The sequence below is a fragment of the Procambarus clarkii genome, chromosome 30 (genome assembly GCF_040958095.1).
Source record: "Procambarus clarkii isolate CNS0578487 chromosome 30, FALCON_Pclarkii_2.0, whole genome shotgun sequence".
Classification (NCBI taxonomy): domain Eukaryota; kingdom Metazoa; phylum Arthropoda; class Malacostraca; order Decapoda; family Cambaridae; genus Procambarus; species Procambarus clarkii.
The window spans coordinates 24,180,105-24,206,895 of NC_091179.1; the positions used below are offsets into that span (position 1 = coordinate 24,180,105).

Here is a 26,791-nt window from a genome sequence, read left to right on the forward strand (position 1 = left end):
GTCAGTTTCTTGTACTGTACTTCCCTATTAGCTAAACACCACAAATGATATGGTGGAAGTGCTGATAATCAAAATAGAGATCCTAAATGTAGTTATTGTCTTTGTATGTAAGTCACCGGAGGCAAATCACCAGCAGTTTAAATTTAAAGACCAACTAATGAAAATAGAGCACTGCTTGGAAAACCTCACAAATCTAGCCCCGAACATCATCCTGCTTGGGGACTTCAACCTACGGCACCTGAAATGGAAGTTTGTCTAATACAGTAATATCAGAAAGAATACCAGGAAGTAGCCTAAATGAACAGGCACATGCAAATGACCTACTACGGATGTGCGACAGGTTTGCCTTAAACCAGCAAATAGTAAGAGCTAACTAGGAAGGAGAACATGCTAGACCTCATATTCACCAATAATGATGAATTGATCAGGAACGTAATGATTACAAATACCTGTTACTCAGATCACAATGTAATTGAAGTTCTGACTAGCATGGGGAATATACCTTCAAAAACCAGTCCCGGATCCCGGTGGAGGAGATTTCGGCAAATTCAACTTCAGTAATAAACAGATAAACTGGGAGCAAATAAACCAAGACTTCATCAAAATAAACTGGGAAGAACAGCTAGAAAATGTAAACCTGAACCAGTGCCTGGAAAAAATAAGATCAGTAGCACTTGAAATATGTTCAAACTGCATACCCCTAAGAAAAAAAGAGGAAGAGATGCAGATTGGAAAGGGAACGTCGTTCCCACATAGGTGAAGAAAACAAATCGCAGAACAACGAGAGTCGCACCCTATCTCAAGAATGGCGGAGGTTAGTTAGAGAAATAGAAACAATTGAACTCAAGCTACAAGAATCATACAAAACCCAAAACCCAGGAGAAACAAAGAGAGCAAAAGGCCATCAGTGAAATAGAGAGAAATCCAAAATATTTTTTCTTCTATGCAAAATCAAGATAAAAAACCACATCTAGTAATGGGGCCCTGCGAAAGGTAGATGGAACTTTTACCAATGACAACAAAGAAATGAGCGACTTATTGAGGAAGCAGTACGACTCTGTTTTCAGCGAGTCACCAAATACATTAAAGATTGATAACCCAAATTAATTTTTCATGGATATGATACCAACATCAAATCATATATCAGACATCACCCTATCCCCACTGGACTTTGAAGAAGCAATAAAGAGTATGCCAATGCACTCTGCACCAGGCCCTGATTCTTGGAACTCCATATTCATCAAGAACTATAAAAAACCACTATTGCAGGCCCTTCACATTCTTTGGAGACAAAGCCATGAAACTGGCATTAGCCCTGACATACTAAAAACAGCAGAGATAGCACCACTCCATAAAGAAGGAAATAAGACCGAGGCAAATAATTACAGACCGATAACACTAACATTGCACATCATGAAAATCTTTGAGTGCTAAGAAATAATATCACAAAATACATGGAATCACAGCATCTCCATAACCCCGGACAACATGGTTTCAGGACAGGGAGCTCTTGCCTGTCACAGTTGCTGGACCACTATGACATGGCATTAGATGCCATGGAAGACAAAACGCTGATGTAATTTACACAGATTTCGCAAAAGTCTTCGACAAATGTGACCATGATGTTATTGCACATAAAATGCGTTCAAAAGGAATTACCGGAAAAATAGGTAGATGGATCTACAATTTCCTGACAAACAGAACCCAATGTGTAATAGTCAACAAAATAAAATCCGGTCCATTAACCATGAAGAGCTCAGTCCCCCAGGGTACTTTGCTTGCTCCAGTACTCTTTCTCATCCTCATGTCGGACATAGACAAGGACACAATCTATAACACTGTATCATCCTTTGCAGATGACACTAGGATTTTCATGAGAGTAGACGACATAGAGGACACGGCAAACCTCCAATCAGATGTAAATCAGGTCTTTCTATGGGCTTCAGAAAATAATATGGTGTTTAACGAAGATAAGTTCCAGCTCATGCACTACGGAAAAAATGAAAATATAAAAGCAGAAACTACGTACAAAACACAATCAAATCATAACATAGAATGAAAAAGTAATGTAAAGGATTTGGGTGTACTCATTTCGGAAGACGTTACTTTTAAAGAACCCAACAAAGTAGCCGTCACACCGCAAGAAAAGTGACAGGTTGGATAAAAACTTTTCAAACTAGAGATGCTATACCAATGATGATACTCTTCCAAGACACTAGCACACACTAGAGTGGAATACTGCTGCACAATGACAGCCCCTTTCAAAGCTGGAGAAATTGCTGACCTGGAGAGTGTGCAGAGATCTTTTACTGCTAGAATCCACTCGGTAAAACATCTAAACTACTGGGACTGACTAAAGAGCTTAAATCTGTATTCTCTTGAGTGCAGGCATGAAAGATACATAATAATCTACAAGTGGAAAATAGTAGAGGGGCTGGTCCCAAACCTGCACACAGAAATAACACCACACGAGACCAGAAGGCATGGCAGGATGTGCAGAATAGCCCTGTTGAAAAGCAAGAGGTGCAACAGGTACTCTGAGAGAGAACTCTTTTCAACATCAGAGGCCCGAGACTGTTCAACACGCTTCCGCTACACATAAGGAACATAACTGGCCGACCCCTCACAGTGTTCAAGAGAGAACTATCAACAACAGAGGCCCGAGACTGTTCAACAGCTTCCACTACACATAAGGGGCATAACTGGCCGACCCCTCACAGTGTTTAAGAGAGAATTGGATAAACACCTCCAAAGGATACCTGATCAACCAGGCTGTGATTCGTACATCAGGCTGAGAGCAGCCGCATCCAACAGCCTGGTTGACCAGTCCAGCAACCAGGCCGCCTGGTCGACGACCGGGCCGCGGGAACGCTAAGCCCCGGAAGCACCTCAAGGTAACCTCAAGGGAGCTTGACATCATTACACTTGTTCATGTAATTCTGTATTCCTTCTGGTTGTTCATTTATAGACATCTTACATAACTGATGCTAGAACTGAACCCTGTATTCACCTAGTTGTGCGTGCGGGGGCTGAGCTCTGCTTTTTCGGCCCGCCTCTCAACTGTCAGTCAGTCAACTGTATCACTCACTCACTCACTCTCACTCGCCGGGAATTGAACCCCGGACTACAGGATTACGTGTCCAGCGTACTGCCCACTCAACCACCAGCCCCTAATGGTGGTACTCCATTAATAGCACAACAGCACCAGGTACACAAGTGATGGGAACCAGTGGGATCTGCCATCTGGTGAGGGCGCCTGACAGCTGAGTGGATAGCACTACGAATTCGTAGTCCTGAAGTTCAAGGTTCGATCCCCGGTGGAGGCGGAGACAAATGGGCAAAATGTTTCTTTCACCCTGTTGCCCCTGTTACCTAGCAGTAAATAGGTACCTGGGAGTTAGACAGCTGCTAAGGTCTACTTCCGGGGGGATGTGTAACAAAAAGGAGGTCCTGGTCAAAGACCGGGCCGCGGGGACACTAAGCCCCGAAATCATCTCAAGATAGATAAGAAGATGGGCAAGTATAACTACAGCAGTGGGGTCTGACATCTGGTGATGGGCGAGTGTAATTATAGCAGTGGGGTCTGCCATCTGGTGATAAGCAAGTGTAACTATAGCAGTGGGGTCTGGGCAAGTGTTTTCATGGTTTGTTTCAGGGTTACCAATGTTTTCATGCAGTTGCTTGTTTTGTGGGTCATTTTCTAGTGGTTTTCAATTTTGTCCTGGGTCAATGCATCTTCAGCCTCCCTTGCCTCTATTGGGGAGGGCCAGTTTCTGGTATGCATTTGTGATTCAAAATGGGCTGGTGGGGTGCTTAAGTTTGGAGATAACCAGGTGGCTAGCTCGCAGAGCTAGTGAAAGAAGCCCTCTCAGAAACCACACTTCACTGACCGTCAGCCTTCGGCAAGAAGAGTAGTTTTGTATGTCATACTCGACTGCCCTTTGGGTCAAATAAACACACACGCCCACCCATAAGTTTCCTCAAGAAGGCAGTACCCATTCAGTGGATAGGGGGCACATGACATGTCACACTTTACTGCCCTCTGGATTAGCAGATTATGCATGCCCTCTCACCACCATTGTGACAAGACACAATACCATTCCCTCCATCCATGAGGGAATGGCAATTTTAATGGTCAAATAAATGGCAAGCTATTTTTCATATGGTAGAACTAATTTAGAAGTTCATTACCACAGTTTTGTCTGTTATTGTCTATTGCAATACTGTTGCCCTGAATTTATGCACACCAATTATTTTTTTTATACACCCATTGATTAAACTTTTCCCCCTTCGTCTCATGCATATGGGGGTTTCAGTATAGTTTTACAAAACGTTACCAGCTATTAACTTCCATCACATGAATTTGGGGGGAAAGTCATGAATATCAATGAGTCTTAGCATTGAACAAGTAAAATATTTTTTTACTTGATTATAAGTGTTAAGGAAAGAAATAAAAAAAATTAACTTTTTTACTTTTGTATTAAGGATTCCAGAACCTCTGGATTTGAGCACCAAACAGTTTCTTCGCAACAAGTTAGGCACAGTCCTCTTGCCCATAACAACAGTATTGTGCAGCGCAGTGCTTTAGGAAGACGGCACATTGACACATCACTGCTCGGTCTCGAGAAGCTTATCCACCTTTCAAATGTTATTACTCTAACATTACCTGTGTCTATATTTCTTGCTCAAGTTTCAGTTCATTATTTTATCTATGATTTCATCATTTTTATAACATTTGACAGCAAAAATCTCCCACCTGTTGATAATTCAAGCAACATTTATGCAGTACTGGCATTAGCTTGAATATTTCTTTTACACAAGTCATCAAGAAAGCATTTCTCATTCTAATGCTTGCAATTATTTTCTGAAGAACCTTTAAAATAATGCAGAATTCTGACAAAAATAAACCCAATATGTACCTCAGCAGCAGAACGTTGGCTTTAACCCCTACAGCTCTAAAATAGCTTTAAAAAAGGTATCAATATTATTCACAATATTAAGTTCATCATACAATATAGTGCTGTACTTGCTGAAAATCCTAAATTTTGTTTAAGTTTAAATCAATGACATCTTAAAATGTAAGTTGTTAAACTTACTGCAATATTTTGCCACATGCATAATTTTACAGGATAAATATTTAAGTACGATTTTTGCAAGCACATAGTGTGTTTAATGGGAGTATGTCAGACATACTATCAAAGTTAATAACACGCAAGAGCCTCAATATCAGACTTAACTGCTCTGCATATAATGTACAGCTGAAATTTGTGTATGACAACCTTGTATTCTAAAAACATTTAGTGTTGGGAACATGGTGAGTGATAAACAAAAACTAACATTTTTGTGCTTAACAGTGTTATACAGCTAGAAGGACTTTAACACCAAAATAAAATACAGCACTTAACCGATTTATAAAAATACATTCCAATTGTAATAAGGAAGCTCTCCATCCACTTCTGGGGGAGGAAAAATTAAACAAATTCCAAATTTAAAGATAAAGTTCTCACTGGTGAACAAGGTGGGTGCTATAGTGGTTGCATTGATCAGATATATGCATTTAAACTCCTAACAGAAAAGCCAAGGAAGAAAGTATGATTTATCAAAAGAAGGCACCAAGCCAGGAAGACTATTTAGCACCATCTGTGTTGCAGGATGATAAAAAAAATCCTAACTATATCTCGGGATACCAACAGAAGAGTAAAAAGACAAATGACTTGAAGGGAAACTGGGAAGCAAGACTTGAGATCCTGACAATTGGGATATTCTATGAGGCGAGCGACTAAGGAAAAGAATGCAGTTTGACCAATAAAGGGCATGTGTGACCAGAATGTAGCCCAGCCACACCTGTTTCTCACCATCTATTCCAGTGGTAAGAGCAAGGCCATGGGGATAAACTGTATTTAACAGTACAGTATGCAATATATCTGTAATACCTGACCAGCTATTGTGCCAATAGTTGTGAACTGCATTATGAATCCTTTTGTGGGAGATGGGACAGGCATGAATGGCCTTGGCAGTGGGGTCTGCAACTTCATTAAAGTACTCCAATATGTGCGAGTACCCAGCAAATTTTGACTTTCTGAAATCTGGTAAAGAAGATAAATGGTCAGTGTTGGATTCCAACCACCAAAGGATTAGAAGAGTTAAGACTAAGAGTCATGAGGGCACTGCAAGTCGACAACAGTAACAGAAGAAGAACGGCGCACATACAGCAGCTGGCAAAGAGCATACAAAATCGTAAAAACCTTTGCTGTTTAAGTGGTAGTCTCTGTGGGAGGCAGCACATATAAGTTTGATAAGAAAAAATAACAAGAGTAGCCAACACTGTTAGCAGACTTTAACCCATCTGTGAACACATTGCCTCACCCATCAAAACTTGACTTCAAAAATTACACAAATTTAAGATACACTTAAGTCTATTGACATTAAAAGGTGTAGAAATCAAAATAAAAAAAATTAAAGTACAAATATACAATAAAATTTAGAATAAAGAATATGTATTTGAAACAGTTAAGCAGGGTATCGATGCAAATAATAATAAGGCTCATTATATGCCAATTACTGACCCTTAATAATTAATTATAAAATAATTGATTCAATATTTTATCCTCCACAATACTACTACTATATTAAATGCATGTAACTAACCAGAGGCAACTTTGGTTCCCACACCAATCCTTGACATGCATGAAAGTGGCATTAAACTTGAAATTTGCATGGCAGAAAATTCCAAAGCCCTTCATTCAGAGAATACACACACTATCTGTATATTCTTTTAAGGAGCTATACAATGAATTTAAGTTTATTTCAGTTTATTGAGAATTTTAAGGAAACTGCTCTCTCATTACATCAATTAAAAAAGTAAAATAATATAATATTCCTTTGTGTAATATAAAAATATTGAGTAGCCTCTCAACATAGTGCGATGGTGCAAGTGAACACCAGCAACACTTTCACTCTAACATACAACACAAGAGCTTCAACTACAAATGTTATAATAAGACCAACCTCTTGCATGAGCCATTGCTGTAAATCAAGTACAATACACTTAAAGCATTCATGCAAGACAAGAAGATAGTACATCTATATTTCTAGATGTTATTGAACATTTTGCAGTGCTTTTCATCAGGTATCGCAACAATTCCACAAATTTAATAACGACTTCAGAAAATTTTGACAAAACTCTTTGCCTGTCTTGAATACTGTAACAAAATTGTTATACATTGTTAACATGATCCAAAATATTATTTAATCTACAAAAAGAAAGAGAGAATCAAGATTATACTATTAACAAAATTAAATGTTGACATTTTATGATACAGTATTGTCAAGAAGTTGAAGGTGAGCATGCACATATATAGTACAACTTTAGGAATTTTTATACAGTATTACCCAGATAATAATCTTTATTTTTAATTGACTGACTAATGAAAGTAAATATTTTAAACTATTTAACCAATTGAAGTATGAATCATTTATAAAATATCATATTATAAAAGCATACATTTCCCAATTACTTAAAAGGCATTATGAGCGGTGATATAGAGCAACCACCTTCAGTGTCTGAGCTACTGTTCTGGACGCACAACTTTCTCTCTGAAACCTCCATCCATTTCATTTCATTCCTTTATTATGCACCCCATACCCATCCCGTGGGCAGTGGTGGAAAGGGTTACAGAGGCACATAATTGGTTCAGGACAATTGTCACATTCATCTTTTCCCATGATTTGTGAGTTTTTTATTTATACCTTCAACACTTTTTGGTATATAATTATAAATAGTGCTAAGTCAGTATAGGTATAATTTACACTCTGTAATGAAGAATATTGAAGAATTCCTGGATATAATTTAGGATGCCAATGTGAAAGGAGAAAGGCATGATTTTCAAAGGAACTGAATACTTAGGATTTTATCCAAGGGACTTGAAAAACAGCAAATGTTCTGATAATTTTTAAAATAAAAGCATCTTACAAGGCAAGTGACTGTTAGCCGAACACGTCAAGTTCTGGTAATATGCAATTTGTTCTTTATAGCAACTATCCATTTTCCACTGCAATAAATGCATATCATGTTATGATTGACAGGGGTAGAAATCCCAGTAATTAATATCTGTGAGACAGTACAGGCACAAATGGCTTCTTTTTTAGCAGCAACGTCTACGAGGTGAGTGGAGGCAACAATGTCACTTACGCCACAACTACCATTAACACCACAAATTCATATAGTGCAATAGAGCATTTTGCCTTGATAACACAAGGGAATACTATAACACTGATGGTTCATCCTTCAGATCTCACGACACTACATCAGTGCTATATGGTCTCCGGCACATTCCCTTTCAACCTATGCTACAACTGGCATTGTTTACACCGTACTTCATTCTTTGTTTCTCCACCTTTATCTTTTATCCTTCACTAAATGTTTGAACTGCAGCAGTACAGCTGTTAACACCTGCTACTATATGTTACCAACACCTGCTGCTATTCATTGCCAACACCCACTGATGTGGAGGGGAAAGAGCAGCACAATTCACAAAATCAATGTTTACCCAATTTCATTTACAAAATTAAACACAATGTTTAACACGAGTTTTATCTATTCATATCCACTTCTCATATAATTTATGATTTCAAACCATGTTACATTTTTAATTATGCTCTATAATACTGAACAGCATGAGAATTTTAAACATCTAAAAAATAATAGTACAATACATCATTTTCTATACATAAAGTAAGGTACTGAACCTGAAACAACACCATATGCTACATTTGATTACTCTGATATTTTCATTAGGAAAATATGAATGTTATGGAAATGTTTAAATTTTTACCCAAAATCTGTTTTATCCATGAGTCAATACAAAATATAATTTTAAAACTATACATCTGTGATGTCTGATTTTTAGTTACTTTGTGTGTTTCTCTTGATATCGTATTGTAGCTTCTTTATCTTTTCAGCATTACATAAGCTTTCTCATGAGAGGATACTGCAAAGAATACAAGAATGGTTAGCATAATAAAAGCATTTGTAATCACCATGATTTTCAAAGCATGCTCACAAGTTTCCAAATACAGTACAGTACTTTCAACCACATGTTATTGGTGCAGCGTACATATATATGAAAAATTACATAAATTTAAATATTTTCATAAAGTTATATAAAATTACAGGGGGATGATGATGATGATGATGATAGCCTTCAACTGCAGCAACGGGTAATGTAATGAAGAAAGCATGGCTATGCAACACCACTTGCAACACACACCTCTAATAACTTAATTCTTCACACAACTTCCAAAGAGCCCATTCATTCAGGTGCTCACAATCACAAGACAATTTCTAGTCATGCACAGCAATTGAAACAAAAGCTAGATGTGTTTTGAACATAGCCAATCAAGAGAGGTATCCTCAGTTTGACTGTAGGCAATCAAGAGAGGTATCCCCAGTTTGACTGTAGGCGATCAAGAGAGGTATCCCCAGTTTGATTCTAGGCGATCAAGAGAGGTATACCCAGGTCGAATATAAGCGATCAAGAGAGGTATCCCCAGTTTGACTGTAGGCGATCAAGAGAGGTATCCCCAGGTCGAATGTAAGCGATCAAGAGCGTTATCCCCAGTTTGACTGTAGGCGATCAAGAGAGGTATACCCAGGCCGAAAATAGCAGATCAAGAGAGGTATACCCAGATCAAAAGTAGTCAATCAGCTCAGCATATATCCACATACAGTACATATTGTAATGAGTACTGCATACTGTCATGAATGAAGGGATTTCATGATGATTGCAGCACTAAACAAAAAATAAAATCAATAGGCTGGTGTTGTAGTGGTGACAGTAACATTGGTAGTGGAAGTAATGGTAGTGGGAGAGATGGGTGGTAGTGATGGTAGTGTAATTAATGGATGATGGTGAGGGTAGAGGAACTAATGCATGGTAATGGAACTAATGGATGGTGATGGTAGTGGAACTAATGGATGGTGATGGTAGTGAAACTAATGGATGGTGATGGTAGTGAAACTAATGGATGGTGATGACAGTGGAACTAATGGATGGTGATGACAGTGGAACTAATGATGGTGATGGTAGTGGAACTAATGGGTGGTGATGGTAGTGGAACTAATGGATGGTGATGATAGTGGAACTAATGGATGGTGATGATAGTGGAACTAATGGATGGTGATGGTAGTGGAACTAATGGATGGTGATGATAGTGGAACTAATGGATGGTGATGATAGTGGAACTAATGGATGGTGATGGTAGTGGAACTAATGGATGGTGATGATAGTGGAACTAATGGATGGTGATGATAGTGGAACTAATGAATGGTGATGATAGTGGAACTAATGGATGGTGATGGTAGTGGAACTAATGGGTGGTGATGGAAGTGGAACTAATGGATGGTGATGGTAGTGGAACTAATGGATGGTGATGACAGTGGAACTAATGGATGGTGATGGTAGTGGAACTAATGGGTGGTGATGGTAGTGGAACTAATGGATGGTGATGGTAGTGGAACTAATGGATGGTAATGGTAGTGGAACTAATGGATGGTGATGACAGTGGAACTAATGGATGGTGATGGTAGTGGAACTAATGAATGGTGATGATAGTGGAACTAATGGGTGGTGATGACAGTGTAACTAATGAATGGTGATGATAGTGGAACTTATGGGTTATCTTGAGATGATTTCGGGGCTTTAGTGTCCCCGCGGCCCGGTCCTCGACCAGGCCTCCACCCCCAGGAAGCAGCCCGTGACAGCTGACTAACACCCAGGTACCTATTTTACTGCTAGGTAACAGGGGCATAGGGTGAAAGAAACTCTGCCCATTGTTTCTCGCCGGCGCCTGGGATCGAACCCAGGACCACAGGATCACAAATCCAGCGTGCTGTCCGCTCGGCCGACCGGCTCCCCCACATTGGTGGGGGAGCTTCCATCTTCCACTTCCACTTCCACTTCCATCACCATGGGTGGTGATGGAAGTGGAACTAATGGATTCAGTGGAAGTAGAACTAATGGATTCAGTGGAAGTAGAACTAATGGAACTAATTCAAGAACACATCTTGTTCTTGACCGGCAGGGGGAGCCGGTCGGCCGAGCGGACAGCACGCTGGATTTGTGATCCTGTGGTTCTGGGTTCGATCCCAGGCGCCGGCGAGAAACAATGGGCAGAGTTTCTTTCACCCTATGCCCCTGTTACCTAGCAGTAAAATAGGTACCTGGGTGTTAGTCAGCTGTCACTGGCTGCTTCCTGGGGGTGGAGGCCTGGTCGAGGACCGGGCCGCGGGGACACTAAAAAGCCCCGAAATCATCTCAAGATAACCTCAAGATAACTGTTACAAACACAAACAAGTACTACAAGCACAGTATTGTACAGTATTTCCTCAACAAACCAATAACACACTTGAAAATCAGATCCTAGCACCAAGGGCATATATTAGGTAATGAGTGCTTTGATACATTGTAAACAACTGGAATGAGAGAAGGTCAGAGTGGGTGAGTAAGAAAGCCTTACAGTGATCATCATTGTCAACAACATTATTGCAGTTAATACTCTACATCACAGTGTCAATAAACACAAAAATGTTGACGTTCTCTGTGGTTAATTTAAAACACATTCTAATATACCTTTTCTTCTTCCATTATAATATGATTCTTGTTACTATGATGAAGAATAACATTTCGCTTTTTGCTTTTCTATAAATATTTGTGTTACACATTTTCCATACTGATCCTACACAGGGAGCCCCAGAGTCCTAGCTTGTTAAAATAATCGTATCTAAAACAAATCTTCCGCATTCTTAGAACACCATTATCATCCGGATAACACTCTCAACACTTGTCTTCCAGCATGAAGCAGCTCCATGTTATTATGCAAACAAGGTTCAGACAAACTCTGATGATGCCAAATCAGTACTGTATTGATGTGGTAGAAATACTGAGCAGCGTGATCTCCAGATTTAACACCCTGACATCTTTGTAAAGTCCGAGATGTGCAAAAATGAATTGCATATGTGCCAGACCTGCAAAAATAAAGTGTCATGGCAGTTATTATACTGTAACTTCCATAGCTGCTAATGAATGTACTATACTGTACTTGCATAACAACATGGAAACTCCAGTTCAGACAAGAATTGATAATGCCCTTTTCACAAAACTGGGGCTTGGGATATCCTGTATACATAATATTTCCCACTGGAATACAAATGTAATGATTTTATGAAAGTGGTAAACAAGTGGAATAGACTTGAGCCCAAGATGGTGAAGGGAAAGAAAACATTCGCAGCTTTAAGAACAAGAATGACAAGAGTGCTGGAATGTGTGCATGCACAAATGCACAAAGGACAATATATATATATCAAGTGGCTTTCAAGAACTAGATATTATTCACCATGGCCACAATTAGTTAACATCCCAATGTTTTATATACAATTTCAGACTGAAAAAAATAGTTTCCATAGCAGTATAATATTGATACTAGCTGCTTTTGCTCTTAAAACATAAAATATGATCTGCTTTTGTTACTAATCTCTCTACTGCATGAATTAATTGCTCAATCCGCACAACAGAATCCATACCTTGGGTCAAGAGCCCAAGAAAAAATGCAGAAGAGAATAGTCTGTTGAAGAGACCATAAAAGCTGATTGCAGCCAAACTGCCTGCAAGAGGGGCAAGAAGGATGTTCCTGCCGTAACTGGTGCCTCATCCATCACCACTAAAGGAAATAGTAGTGAAGTAAGGGAGGGGGGGAGGGGGGGTGATAAGAAAGCAAACTCCCGGCGGTGATTTACGACAACATGCCAGCTGGCTCAATGCACAGCATCGAAATCTGTCACTGCATCACAAGGTAGTCAAATGAAAAGGTTTGGAAAGGCCTCTAAGGCAGATAATGCAGTAAACAATGAAGGTCAGGAGCCCAAAGAGTGGGAACCCACCTTCATACGTATTTGTACCAAAGATATTTAAAGAATGGCACAAAAATGGAGAAATTCTACTAGACGAGTTCAAGCCCTGTGGTCTTCAGTGTCAAAAGCCATTTGCAATTTCGGAACCCAGATATGAAATTGTCATAAACCCATTACATTAGGACTGGCAGGAGTTAATAAAGTTCCATTAAACACCCCAAAAGAGGAACCCATCAAAACCTTTTAAAAACTATGGAAACCTTTTTCAATTTAGAATGCTCACACGACAGAAATAAACCCCTTTCTCTTAAGAATAATTCAATGGTCTGTTAATCATGAGTTGTATGGTTCATACAACCTAATAATGTAACAAGAAGGGTGTGAAATGAACTCAGATGCATTCGGGTCCAATTCTGATGCCAAGTTCTGGTTCCAGAGTAAAAGCTTGAGCAAGTGCCTAGGAAGCAGGAAGGGTAGACTGCTCAAACTTTCAAAAAGAGAGGCAAATCTAGGCCTTGAACACAGACAAGGTAATGTACCTTAGGGAAGGTGAGGCATCAAACCAGAACATAAAATAATAAAGGGTACCAATCTGAAGGAACAACTCCTTAGGTTTCAACACTAGTGCCCAACCCGGGTCAAATGGTACCAATTGCCCAACCTCATGCAACTCCAAACCCATTGACCCACCTCCCAACATTTAAGAGAAGTGCCAAAATTGGAGCCCAAAGCTACACCCAAACAAAAAGAAATGAAAGGATGTTGCAGCAGTTCCCATTAGAGTTATCTCTAACCCCTACAAAAGGGGTGGCCACAAATCATCCTGCAACCTTAAAGGATGAACCACCAGAGGAGAGATTGGGCTGCAACACCATAACAGAATCCTCATTCAAAATGAGAGATACAATGCCAAAACCTCAGGAACTGGAAAGGCCTCAAACTGAGGTTATTTGGAAGCACTTCTCAGAGACAGAATCAGGGTGAAAAAACAAAAGTAGATACCGGCCAAACAGACAAGCTCGGTCCCAGTTAGGAAAACATGAAAAGGCCTGGAATTAGCAAAAGTCTGCATCATCAAAGCCTTAAAATCCTCCTCATAAGAGCAGGAGGATCACCTACTGCAGCACCAGCCACAGCTGAAGACTACACAAGCCTGAACCTTGAACATACATGCACTGTGGTAGAAGTCGCCTGATATGTTCCCACTCTGGAAGGGTGGCTAAGCTAACACAGATGTTCATCAACAACAAATATCGCACGTATGTGGGTGATAAAAGCCATTGAATTCAGGTGGTGGAGTGACGGAGGCAATAGTCCAACTGTCCATCAATCTAAAAATAAAGTACCGACACGCATCCCTGAAAGCTGCAAGCAGCAAAATCAAATCACAAGTGGGTGAGGGATCCATCACAAAACAACCAAATAAGTGATGCAAGACAAAGTAATATAAAATTTATGTAACATAATTACGATTTTAATAAATACGTAACAAACAGGCCACCCAGATCCAACAGAAAGTGGCCGTTCACGCACCAGATGCAAGGATAGTGAGGCTGAATCCTGAGAAGTACTACTGGAGCAAAATACCAAAACATACAAAGCACACCTATAACTAAGGTGTAACCAAGGATGAATGTTTTCACTTTTCTTTTTAAGTACAGTCAAATTACCCAACTCCTATCAATAAGTTTGGTTAGAGGAACAAGTCCTAAGCCCTACTCAAGACACTGAGGCAATTCAATTGGAGACCCCAGAAAGGAGCACACTAACTTCAAGAGAAAATACCTCGGGTGAGGAAGCAAAAACTGAAGGCTGACACCAAGAAAGGTAACCCTGAAACAAAGTTGGGGCAAATTGATCCACTAAGAACATGCAACACAGGCAGAATAAACACAGACATAAACCAAAATTAAAAAAAAACAAAAATACTTGGCCCCACAGAACAACCCAAGTCCAAAGAAACGCTAACCGCACAAAACTCGCAAAACAGTGCTGGTCCTTACAGAGAGAGTAGTGGAGTGGTGTGTAGCAGGCATGTAAAGCAAGCAGCTGAATGAACCCTTAGGTGACCAGAGTTGCCACCTGCTGGTGCACTTGGATACCAAGTTATAGCGTGTTTTACTTTTATATAACAGTTCCAGCCCAATTTACCAAAATGATAGTACTCCTAGCAACGTTTTGGTCAAATGAAGAAAAATGGACTCACAGACTCCAAAAATTTAAGTTTTTTTATCACTGAATTAGCCCAACTGATATTTAAAATATAAAAGGTAAATTATTAAGAACCTACCCTAAATATACAAGCAATCCTAAGCCTAATATATGCTATCTTAGGCCTAATATATGTGATATACTAGGCCTAGGAATGTTTAAATTTGGTTTTGGCTTAATTTGTTCATGCCGTCTACAAGATTAGTAGTGTTAAGGTGAACATTACTGGCTGCAGCAGTCCATTGTTGTGCTTTTGACCTAATAGTTCCTTTAGTAATATTCTTCAGCAGAATGGATTAAACTGTTAATTAATTTTGGAGGTTTTCTTATTAAAAATTATTGAATACACAATACTGTCCATATTTTTGCATGTATACATACACTAAAATTTGAGTCATTGAACATTATTCTCTCATTCTTTGCCATCAGAACTATCTTTCTTGGCAATGATTTTTAGTATGTGTACTTTGGTTTAATATTTGAGAAAGAGGGCTAATGCCAACACCACACTCCTCTAGCCAGCCTCTACAATCCTTGCCCTTCATCACTTTCCTAGGAAATTTAGCCATGTTCACCTCTTCCTCCTCCTCCTACCTGGTCTATTCATATTACTACTCTTCAATGTAGACATCTGCTCTACTCACAAATAATTCAGTAAGTAATTATCAAAAGAAGGCACCAGGCCGGTACAAATAATGAAGTATCAAAAGACAATGCATGGAAATCCTGAGTAACATTGGAACACCATGCTAGCACAAAGAATAAGATGACATGGCCTGAACATAGTAAGTATACGTGGAGTGGGTTCTGGGAGTTGTTCTACTCTTAATGATCTGCCCTAGGGCCAGGATCAACATGTGATAACTTGGTCCAAAAGGTAGCAGCAGCTTGCAGCAGCCCACAGACCCATGTGACCACCACAGCATGGCTGGTTGCAGAAGCCCACAGGCCCATGTGACCACCACAGCATGGCTGGTTGCAGCAGCCCACAGGCCCATGTGACCACCACAGCATGGCTGGTTGCAGAAGCCCACAGGCCCATGTGACCACCACAGCATGGCTGGTTGCAGCAGCCCACAGGCCCATGTGACCACCACAGCATGGCTGGTTGCAGCAGCCCACAGGCCCATGTAACCACCACAGCATGGCTGGTTGCAGCAGCACACAGGCCCATGTAACCACCACAACATGGCTGGTTGCAGCAGCCCACAGCCCCATGTGACCACCACAGCATGGCTGGTTGCAGCAGCCCACAGGCCCATGTGACCACCACAGTATGGCTGGTTGCAGCAGCCCACAGGCCCATGTAACCACCACAACATGACTGGTTGCAGCAGCACACAGGCCCATGTAACCACCACAACATGGCTGGTTGCAGCAGCCCACAGGCCCATGTGACCACCACAACATGACTGGTTGCAGCAGCACACAGGCCCATGTGACCACCACAACATGACTGGTTGCAGCAGCACACAGGCCCATGTAACCACCACAACATGACTGGTTGCAGCAGCACACAGGCCCATGTAACCACCACAACATGGCTGGTTGCAGCAGCACACAGGCCCATGTAACCACCACAACATGACTGGTTGCAGCAGCACACAGGCCCATGTAACCACCACAACATGACTGGTTGCAGCAGCACACAGGCCCATGTGACCACCACAACATGACTGGTTGCAGCAGCACACAGGCCCATGTAACCACCACAACATGACTGGTTGCAGCAGCACACAGGCCCATGTGACCACCACAACATGGTTGGTTGCAGCAGCCCACAGGCCCATGTGGCCACCACAACATGACTGGTTGCAGCAGCACACAGGCCCATGTGACCACCACAACGTGGCTGGTCAGACTTCCTGTAGGAACTCGATTCTTGAAATGTCCATTTTTTTAGCAATATATCTTATATTTGTTGGCAAGACTCTGGACAGTGTTCTCTGACTATGTTTTTGGTACCTTTACTCTTCACTGGGTCTACTGTATTTTGCATTTCCCCTCATATTGTTTACTCCAAAATGGAAACATTTTGGAGTGCATCCCCATACTAATCCTGTGAGTGGTAGTTTAGTGTGCAGCAATTAATAGTACTTCGCTATTCATGAAAACATCACAATGTATACTAATTGTATTGACATTTATACATGTACAATGAAACATTTCTAAGCATATAATTTCATTTAAATATTTACTACTAAAGCCTGGAACAGTACAATCTAACAAAAAATGTATGATGGACAAATTTGAACAATACCGAATAGATTCAGATTTACTGCACACACTTGGATGTACGGGTCCCCAACCTTCAGAGACTACTGTAATGTTCCGGTTATAAAATAATTCCAGATTTATACAATTTCCCCAAAATCAAGCTTGCACTGTGAATGTGTGTGATGTGTGTATTTACTATTTTTGCATGCAAAATCATGCTGTTAGTTCTTAGACTCCACCTTTCTAACATTCGGCTATCAATGTATTGACTCCCGACCTATTTTCTCTATCATTTCTACTACATATATCATTTCCCATACACATACACACATCCCATTTGTTTCTGCCTCGGCAAGGAACTGAAACCAAGTCCGTGGACTGTGACTCCTGAAAGATGTCCATTTGGTCATGAGGATCCTAGTTTGTGTATGTGTGCGTAATTATAGGTTGAGATCTATACTCAAGATCTCCTTTTTCCCTCTATCACATTATAGTTTGAAGTCTGATAGTTCTGGTATCCATTTTCTCCTTCATTTTATTCCATTTGTCTACAACTCTTTTTCACAAAATAACATTTTAAATTAATCTTTCAGTGCATGCCTGTGTGCAGGTAGGCATAGATACCTCAGAGTAGATACAGGATGTGAACTATGCTCTTGGTATCTCGTCTTCCCAGTACCCTGTCATATGACATTTTGAAACTGCTGATAGTTTTTGGTATCCACCTTCTAACTTAATTTGGTTCAACCATTTACCACTGTTTGCAAGGAGAACCTTGTAAATGTTTTGGGGGGGTACCTTTAATTCCTTGGCTTGAATTTATGATCTCTTCTTGTTGAAGCAGTTTCAGGAATTCCTGTCAATTTGGTTGATCCTTTTACTATCTTGTATGAAGTGATCATATTGCTGGTTTATTCTATCTTCAAGTTTTAGTACATTTAACATCTCTTAAACTCTCTTCGTAGCTCTTGCTTTTCAGTTCTGGAAGCCATTTAGTAACACGTCTTTGTACCTTTTCATAGTTTATTGATGTGCTTCTTGAGATATTGGCACCATACAACTGCCACATACTCCAATTTTGGTCCCATCAAAGTCATAAACAATTTCTTTAATATTTCTCCATCCATGTATTTAAAAGCAATTCTGAAGTTGGAAAACATAGCATATGCTCCTCATCTGTAATTAACCGTTTTACAGGAGGAGAGCGATGCTTGCAGTTTCCGTCTCCCCTATAATTGTTATCATACAACGTTTCGAAACTTCCAATAGTTTTGGCACCCACCAACCTCTACCTAATATATTCCAGCCTTCCACAAATCTGTTTACAAAAGAAAACTTTAGTAAGTTTTTTGGCATCTTTGATTTGTTACCTTGAATCTATGGCTGCAGATTTAAGTCTTCCTTCACAACTATTAGTTTATGCATGCATGTATGCACGGTCTTTAGTGGATAAGTAGGTGTCGGATGGGTTTCAGTGGGTGGGTGGGTGTATTTTAGGATTTGGTGGGCGAGTGAATAGATAGATGGGCTTGGATAGATAGGTTGGTGGGATTGGGTTTAGAAGATAGGTGGGTTTGGGGAGCTGTATGGATAGGTAGATTTTTTTGGTTTTGGTAGGTAGATGGGCAGGTAGGTGTTTCAGAATGTGGATAGATTAGTTAACTTAGGGTTTCAACAGGCGGGTAGGTGGGTTGTTTTCATACTTGGGTTTGAGTAAGTAGGTACATACATTGGTAGCTTTGGGTAGGTGGGCTGTTTAAGTAGATAAACATCAGTGTAAACTAAAAACTGGGGGGTTGAGGTGCTTACCTAACTGTACCTACAGGGAATGAGCTCTAGCTCTTGGGTTCTGCATATAACTACTCTACCATTTACATTTATACTTCTCAACATTCCAGTATTTTTGCATATCTTTGTTGGTGTTTAGCAGTCTACCAGTAAAGGTGTGCGTGTAAAGAACTCCATGTGTGGTAGAGGTGCAGAAGTGTGTGTGTGTAATTACTCAAGTGTAGTTGCAGGATGAGAGCTACGCTTGTGGTGTCCCGTCTTCCCAACACTGATATAACGCTTTGAAACTACCGACGGTTTTGGCCTCCACCACCGTCTCGCATAATTTGTCCTAACCGTCTACCGCTCTGTTTGCAAAAAGAGAACTTTCTAATAATTTGTCGGTACCTTTGTTTTATTAGCATAAATTTATGACTTCTTGTTTTTGGAAGCTGCAGGTTTCAAGAATTCCTATTACTATTTTAAATATAGTGATCATGTCCTCTCTCACCTTCCAATCCTCTAGTTTTGGCAAATTTAACACCTCTAGTTTCTTTATAACTCATTTTTTTCAGTTCTGAGCGCCATCTAGTAGCATGTCTTAGTACCTTTTCCAATTTACTGATGTGGTGCTTCTTGAGATATGGGAATATTTTATATCCATGTACTGTATTCAAAAGGAAGTCTGAGGTTGGGAAGCACAGCATATGAGCCTCTCATGTCCATTATGTGGTCCTCTGACAGTTTACTATTTAAGTTCATTTACGCCCTTTCACATAATTTGTAGGTCGTGTGTGGTCTATTTTCTCCTATTTCATATTCCATAACGTGGCATTTATTCATGTGTGCACTTGTGTGTGTAGCAGCAGCAGTGTGGAAGGGGGTATGTGTGGGCACATATAGGTGGTGTGCGTGTAACTTCTTAAAGTGTAGCTACAGGACAAGAGCTATCTTGAGGTTATCTTGAGATGATTTCGGGGCTTTCAGCGTCCCCGCGGCCCGGTCCTCGACCAGGCCTCCACCCCCAGGAAGCAGCCCGTGACAGCTGACTAACACCCAGGTACCTAGGTACCTATTTTACTGCTAGGTAACAGGGGCATAGGGTGAAAGAAACTCTGCCCATTGTTTCTTGCCGGCACCTGGGATCGAGCCCAGGACCACAGGATCACGTGTCCAGTGTGCTGTCCGCTCAGCCACCGGCTCCTATATTTGTGGTGTCCTGTCTTCCCCAGTATTGATGCTTTTACACTACTGACAGTTTTGGCATTCACCACTCTCTCACTTTACTTGTTTCAACCCTCCATCATTCTATATGAAAAATAAAAGGATAACTTCCTAATATTTTTTCTGCATTTTTCCTTCCTTAGCTTGAAGCTCTTTTTAAGATTCTGAATCTGAAGTTTCAGTTTTCAAGAATTCCATTTTTTCAAGTTTGTAATACCTGTTACTATTTTGTATGTAGTGATCATTATATATCTTCTCTTTTTCCATCTTCCAGCTTTGGCAAATTTAACACCTCGAATGTCTCCTTGTAGCTCTTGTATTTCAATTCGGGAAGACGTTCAGTAGCATGTCTACATCTTTTCCAGTTTGATGTGCTTTTTGAGATACGGGCGCCATACAACTAATGCATATTCCAATTTTGGTCTCACAAAAGTTGTGAACAATTTCTATTACTGTACACTGTCCATGTATTTACAAGTGATTTTGAAGTTAAAAAGCATAGCATAGGAAGTTTGCATAATGTTCTTTATATGATCTTCTGATGACAGTTTACTATACAGAACCACCCCTAATCTCATTCTTTGTCAGAGTTCTGTAAAGCCTTTTCACTTAATGTGTATGTTGGGTGTGGCTGATTTTTTCCTATTCCACATTCCATTATGTGGCATTTGTTCACACTGATTCCAATCTGCCAAGTGTTGCACCATACATTTATTTCGTGATCTAAATTCAAGGTCAACTCAATTCATAATAATCATCTAAGTTTCCTAACTTCCCTAGAAGCTTAGCATCATCAGCCAACATGTTCATATAATTCTGCATTCCTTCTTTTAGATCATTCACATTACTCTGTTACAAGTGAAGCCTGTGGTACTCCACAAGTAACCCTACTGTACTTCAGTCTGATACATTGCCTCTCATTACTGCCCTCATTTTTGTCAGAATGTTTTTTTTATCCATGTCAAGTCTGCCTGTCACCCCTCCAGTATGTTCCAATTTGCAGAACAACCTCTTATGTGGGACTGTTCAAAGCATTTATTTAGTTCTAGATAAATGCAGTCAACTCAATCGTCTCTTTCCTGTAAAATCTCCGTGGGTATATAAAAAAAAAAAATATATATATATAGATTTGATACACAAGATGTTCCTGTTTGAAGGCCATACTGTCTTATTATTTCTCTCTAGGCATTCTGCCCATTTGGTTTGTTCATTTTTTTTCTGGAGTTTTGACTACCACACTTGTCAAAGATACAAGTCAATAAATAAGCGGGTCTTCTCTGCTACCATTTTTATAGATAGGAACTATGCTTAACATTTTCTGTGCATCTGCTAAGATTCCTGTACATAAAGACATCTGAAATATCATTTGAAGCAGGATGCTCAGTTTAGGTGTACATTCTCTCAGAACACATGCTGAAATTCCTTCTCAGCCAAATAAATATTTTGTTTCTTCCTACCTCAAATAATTTTTCTTCGTAGATACCTCAAATGACTTTTCCCACTTCGTCTCAGAACACCTTTATGTACTCTAAGGTGTTCTCTGAAACTGGCTTTGTTTTCTGCTTCTCTGAAAACCTCATTTTCACAAACATACTTTGGAACTGTTCATTTAGTGTTTCACATATTTCCTTTTCAGTCTCTGTGAAGCTGTTCCCCATTCTCAATCTCTGGATTTTTTCTTTTACATGCAGCTTGCTTTTAATAAATATACGTTGAGTCAATCCTCTTTTCTAGTTTTGCATCCATGTGTAATAATCTAAGTGTAGTTACAGGAGGAGAGCTATGCTCGTGGTCTCTAGTAAGGAGACTTCCCAGGCATCTTGGGAAGGTGTGGAGGGGTGTAAGATTGTGTACCTATATTAACCTGGGCCTTCTGTGGAAAAACACCCTACTTTTTTGCTAATAGCATTTTGTCATACAAAGGAGATGAGAAAAGATAAATGACTCATGTCAATACTCATGTTGTCAAATTAAGATTTATTATCATCATTGCACAAGATAAAGCTTAGCACATCACTTTTAAAACTGCTCGAAATATGCTGCCGACGCAAGGCAAATTATAAAGTTACCATTCTTTAAAATATCTCCTAGTTTTTTGTACACCCAAAATTTTTTTCTTTTATCAGACATTTCTGCACAAAAATATGTCTAAACCACCCATCTTCACCTCTACATTAGAAGCAAAACATAAGTGGCTAAAACCTTCCAGATAAAGTAAGCTACATCTGTATTACTGAATGTGCTATTGGTCAGGCATGAAGGAGGATGTTGTATATGACAATTTAAAAAATTTTATGACTGAAAATTGATCAAGAGAATTAAGTATGGCACATAAGGTGATCATGAACCTTTCAAATTCATACTGTTTCTTGGTGTGAGCATATGGCACATGTTCCAGTAAAGCCAAAGCCAAATCAATTTGTAAAATTCTTCAGTATATGCTTCAAATTTCTCCTTAAAACAATGATGAAATACAAATGTAAGAGTCTAGAAAAGACCACTTTCTCAAAGTTCTCATAAGGAAACAGACTCAAGATGGAGGAAGAATAATTAACAAGAAGCAAATACAAACGAGTTGTAAAACCAAGTCTTCTTTTCCCAGACTTGGAACAGTACATGCATGATACTTTTCAACAGTACATGCATGATACTTCTAAAATGATACGGGCTCTCAATATTTGAATTACATTTGTAGTACATATAAAGAATACTGTTTTGCCAGTTGACTTACAGATACAGTTAAGCCGTAAGGGCCGCCTTTCATCTCTGCACACTTGTAACAAACTCAAGGCATCTGTCTGGTGAAAACAACTATCAACTGTAACCAAACCTGTCCACTTTGTACATAATTTTGAATAATCAATTACAAGGACTTCAAAAAACAAATATAATAACTTAACATTTAATAAAATGGCTTACTTCCTATAATATTAGAAAGCTTCTAGCATCAGTGATCTTTCTTTACTTTCATAAAAACAAATACTGTACTAATTTATCTCTGGCTAATATTGTAGGCAGTGTTATAAGTTGCTAACTTTCCATGTGTTATAGATCAATGAATTAAGAGAGAAGAGTGGGGCTTATGTACTGCAAGTGTGACCAAGGCCTCAACCTCTGACTTGACCACATTTTTAACACCATTAACACCATTTGACATAACACCATTTTTATTAACTTCATTTACATGGTGAAAACAGTAACTATTATAGATAACAAGAAAGAAATTGCTATATGGAAAAAATAAAATTAAATAAACAATAGGACAATGAATTGAAAGATAATTTATAACATCCATATACAGATATCTAATTTAATAACATTTTAATAAAAAACATGGCTTTCCTATATATCTGTGGTACACACATCACAATAACACCTTTTGTCAACAAAAATAGATTATAATTTTGTGTGTATACGTCTTTAAGTACATTAAATCTTTCCACTGAAATCATGTTGTACTGTAGTGAATAAAGGACTTCATAGATTATGGTCAGGTGCCAATATATTATGTAAATTAATACCTTTAGCCTCAGAGGCAGAAGACAAGGAAATTAAAAGCCCTATTCAATATATGAATGAAATGGTAGCTATGAACATGATATGGTATTTGAAATTCAAGCTTATGCAAGAAGAATGACAATGTGTATGAATCCAAATGTGTGAGGTATTTTAATGTGGGACAATGTGACAACAGAGCATAACTGGTTTTCACAATATGCCAAGCTGCAATTCTAATTTACTTATATCCTGACCCCAGGTCACACTAATTTGCAAGCAAGTCATTATCACAGATAGAATTCAACCTTACATATTATCAAACTGTATTGGTTGGATATTATGCACAAGGAAGAACAGGAGCATTATCAACGGACCAGTCATACCCGCTGCAGACATAACAATTCTCATGGGCATTAAGTCTGTTTACAGTCACTTTAAATAATGACATGTTGATGTCACTCAAAGGTGAATCTTGCAGTGTCCGCAAGATCCTAATTTTCCACAGATACTATGGTAATTACCGTAGCTTCATGAACTTGGCACCTCGTGTTCCGTTCGGGAAACACAAGGATAAAGGTTCTCAATTCAACCAGACTTTTCAATGTTTTATTTTAACTTGCACCAACTGTTATCACAATTATAATTTGGCTTCTTTTTCAACACACTGTATTTTTGTTTTCCCCCACCCGTGCATGTTGACGTCAAACTCTGACTTGGCTGTGATTATAAGAGAGGTTAAGTAACACAAAGGAAAGGCTCGAGAAGCAGAGCGGGACAAGGGGTACAGCAGGTGATCACAAGGAAAAAGTGACTTAAGAGAACCATTTTAAAAGTTAAACAATTTAGGAATTAAATCTCGGCCAAAAATAAATATGAACAGCTCTTTAAAACACAGCCACAGTTCCACAAACCAGTAACCTTTACAATTAATACTATCACTTTATTGACAAAGTAAAGGTTCAGTTTCTGGGGTTCATTAAGAATTCAGAAAAATAAAGTGTGTTCAGTGGTGACCAGAGGTTTCACTCTGCATACTCTCGTTCTCCCACATTGATGCGTTCATTGGATGTAACACTGAACCCTAGAATACTACTGTCTACTTTCTGCATCTTTTTCTTACTGGCCTTCTTGCTTCGAGCCTGCTGCAAAGCAACCGATACAGATTTCATTACTTCACTCCATCAGCAACACTCAACATGCAAATGGTTAATTCTAATCATTGTATGCTAAATATATAATATATGCATGTCACTTACGTCAAGGGATATATTACAGGTATAAACAATGTCCAATAACTAGAAGACCTGCAGTACCACTTCCCTACAATTCATTTGAAAACAAATTAAAATTAATGTCTTTCAGAATTACATTTTCTTGAAATAAATACAAATTAATTAAATTATTATGTATCGCCCAAGTGTCAATAAGCAGTATTTAACAATTATAAAAATTCAGAATAAAATAAACACAAACCAGACACAAGTACCAATTTTGAGCTGAAATCTTTCTCAAATCAGGTAAGGAGAAAGATCTTGGGATTGGTATCACACCGAACTTGTCTCCTGAAGCCCACACCAAAAGGATATCATCTGCGGCACATGCTAGATTGTCCAATTTAAGAACTGCCTTAAGAAATGTGTATACATATATATTCATATACATATATATACATCACTAAGAACTCCTTTTGACCCGGTCAGGATTCGAACCCATGCCGTCCAGGATCACCGCTAATGTTCAGCAGTCATGATTGGTACACCACACCAATGATTGTCTAATGGTCACGGTACTGTGTACGTTTAGGGGCGATCCTGGACGGCATGGGTTCGAATCCTGGCCGGGTCAAATAGAGTTCTTAGTGATCTATGGCTTGTGTGTTCATGCAGCTTTCTCACATGTATATACATACATATATACACACACTAAGTTTCCTTTTCTGAATTACGTGGGACAGAGCCCCTGACGGATAAGCCAGACATTCTGATAAGCAGAATTCTTACAAGGGAAGTCCAAAAATGACCATATTTGCAATTTTTGGTACCACAACTACCATAATTCTTATTTCCTCACACACCATCAATAAAAAATATAATTTAAGAGAAACATCAGCATACCTTGTTGTAGTTTGTCTTCTTGTGTTTCAAGTAGTAGATCTTGAAATGTGTTGCTCTTGAAAATTTCCTAATCTCCGGTTATCCATATTTCTGATTGGATATTGCAAAGTTCTGCCAGAAAATTAATCCGAATTTGACTTAAGACTCTGTGCCAACCTGCATTATCCAGCTAAATCCCCGGTTATCAGAATTTCAGTTCAGATATGGCGAAGTTTGGCAGAAAATTAGCCAACTCTGATTTTGGCCTGATAATCCAAATATTTGGTTCTGCGGGCTTCAGATAATGAGCTCATACAGTACTGTATATCTCTAGTTTGACTAATGAGTTCCTCACCTACCTCCTTTAGGAACTAAGTGCACATTTACCCCAGGCACCCAGGGTCCCAGAGCCTATTTTCACAAACCTGTAACAATGTTGAAGGTGCCTGTACTTATTATTTTTCTAGGTCTCCCTGAAGGTGGGCCACCCCACCACCCTCAGCTGTACTGTACAGTAGATAGGTATCAGGCAATGTAGAAGCACACATCTACGATGGCAAAAGCTAGATCATCATTCAGAAACCTTAGTAAGGAGGCATTTAGGGAGCTTTACACTGCCTATTTGAGACCAGTCTTAGAGAATGTTACCTCATCGTGGAGCCTTCACCTGAAGAATCACATCAGAAACTGGAAAAGGTTCAGAAGTTTGTGACGAGGTTCGTCACAGAGTTACGAGGGATTGGGTATGAAGAGCGACTGAAGGAACTGAACCTGACAACACTAGAAAAGAGGCAGTAGGGAGATGTGATAGAAACAAAATACTTAGGGGGATTGACAGAGTGGAAATAGATGAAATGTTCACACACTGAATAAT

General features: G+C 39.4%; 1 protein-coding gene across 11 annotated transcripts in view; it reads right to left on the minus strand.

Annotated features, from left to right (window-relative positions):
- Positions 1-8,816: 8,816 nt before the first annotated feature.
- Positions 8,817-26,791, minus strand: part of Gyf (GIGYF family protein Gyf) — a 149,837-nt gene continuing 131,862 nt past the window's right edge. For 6 of the 11 annotated variants that reach the window (XM_069334047.1, XM_069334046.1, XM_045754224.2 and 3 more), the window contains one exon: positions 22,289-24,966. In XM_069334047.1, the coding sequence (XP_069190148.1) occupies positions 24,847-24,966 (120 nt within the window). In that variant the 3' untranslated portion in view covers positions 22,289-24,846. Of the gene's footprint in view, positions 8,991-22,288; positions 24,967-26,791 lie in introns of those variants that run through there. The other 5 variants (XM_045754220.2, XM_069334048.1, XM_069334044.1 and 2 more) reach the window with 3 other exon arrangements.